Source organism: Sinocyclocheilus rhinocerous, unplaced genomic scaffold (assembly GCF_001515625.1).
Source record: "Sinocyclocheilus rhinocerous isolate Xijiao unplaced genomic scaffold, SAMN03320098_v1.1 C36372065, whole genome shotgun sequence".
Classification (NCBI taxonomy): Eukaryota; Metazoa; Chordata; class Actinopteri; order Cypriniformes; family Cyprinidae; genus Sinocyclocheilus; species Sinocyclocheilus rhinocerous.
The window spans coordinates 1-1,058 of NW_015779801.1; the positions used below are offsets into that span (position 1 = coordinate 1).

Sequence of the window (1,058 nt, forward strand, 5' to 3'; positions counted from 1 at the left end):
AATATATAACAAAATGACTGTAGAGGTTGAAAGAAAATTCGTTTGTGATGCAGAAATTATGGAGAAACTACAGGATATTGGAGGTGTGTTCAGATCTTCTCATTATCAAAATGAATCATTTATGCTTTACACACACACACACATTATATTCATTATTATACACATACAGAATCCTGAAGTAACAAGCAACAGTATTAACTACCCTTTAATTTTATGGGGGTTTTTTCCCCTTAAATTTTAGGTTAGATTTTTACATTTTCTTATTTCTCTGTACAGCTAAATGCATTGGTCAGCGGCAGTTCCGAGACCAGTATTTTGACTCACCAGATTTCATCCTCACACTAAAAGATTTCTGGCTGAGATGCCGAGAGGGATTGTGGGAGTTGAAATGCCCTGCAGTTTCAGGAGCTGCACCTGACAATGACACTGAGTCCCTTTGCACACAATACAGAGAGATAACCAGTTTGCCTCTGATTCAATCAGAAGTCAGCAGGATTATCAGGGAACACACTGCTGAAGGGAGTGAATCGAATTCCTCACCAAGGGAACAAATTGACAAAGTCGCAGAAAATGAGGACACAGAGATCTGTTCAGCAGATGACACAAAGTGGCTGAATGTCCTCAATCTCGTCTGTTTTGCCGAGTTCAAGACCGAGCGCTGCTCTTACATGCTAGAGAGAGAGGCCGGTGCAGTGCGGGTGGATCTGGACCAGGCTGATTTCGGATATTGTGTGGGAGAGATTGAGGTTCTGGTGCCTGAAGGAGGTGACATGAGTGCAGCTCTGCAGAGGATTACAGGCATTGCTGCAGAACTGGGTGAGCCGATGTTTGTGGACACTGTCATATATACAGTACAGAGTTAATTTGCTGCCACTTCATTTTGCTAAGACCAGTGTTACTTTAGTATAATTGAGATTCATATAGTTTTTAGTAATAGTTTGATTTAGTTTTTATTTTGTATGTATTCATATTTGTATGTTTGTAATTAAAGTTGTGTTTTTGTCATTTTTGTTAAGGTAGGGCTGTGCAAAAAATCGAATGCGATTTTCATGCGCATC

At 40.0% G+C, this 1,058-nt stretch overlaps 1 protein-coding gene across 1 annotated transcript; it reads left to right on the forward strand.

Moving 5' to 3' along the window:
• Positions 1-13: 13 nt before the first annotated feature.
• On the forward strand, positions 14-816 carry LOC107735920 (thiamine-triphosphatase-like; the record flags this gene model as incomplete). Its single annotated transcript, XM_016547466.1, has 2 exons — positions 14-83; positions 277-816. Coding segments are annotated over exons 1-2 (610 nt in total), but the record flags the coding sequence as incomplete, so codon positions are not given.
• Positions 817-1,058: the final 242 nt, after the last annotated feature.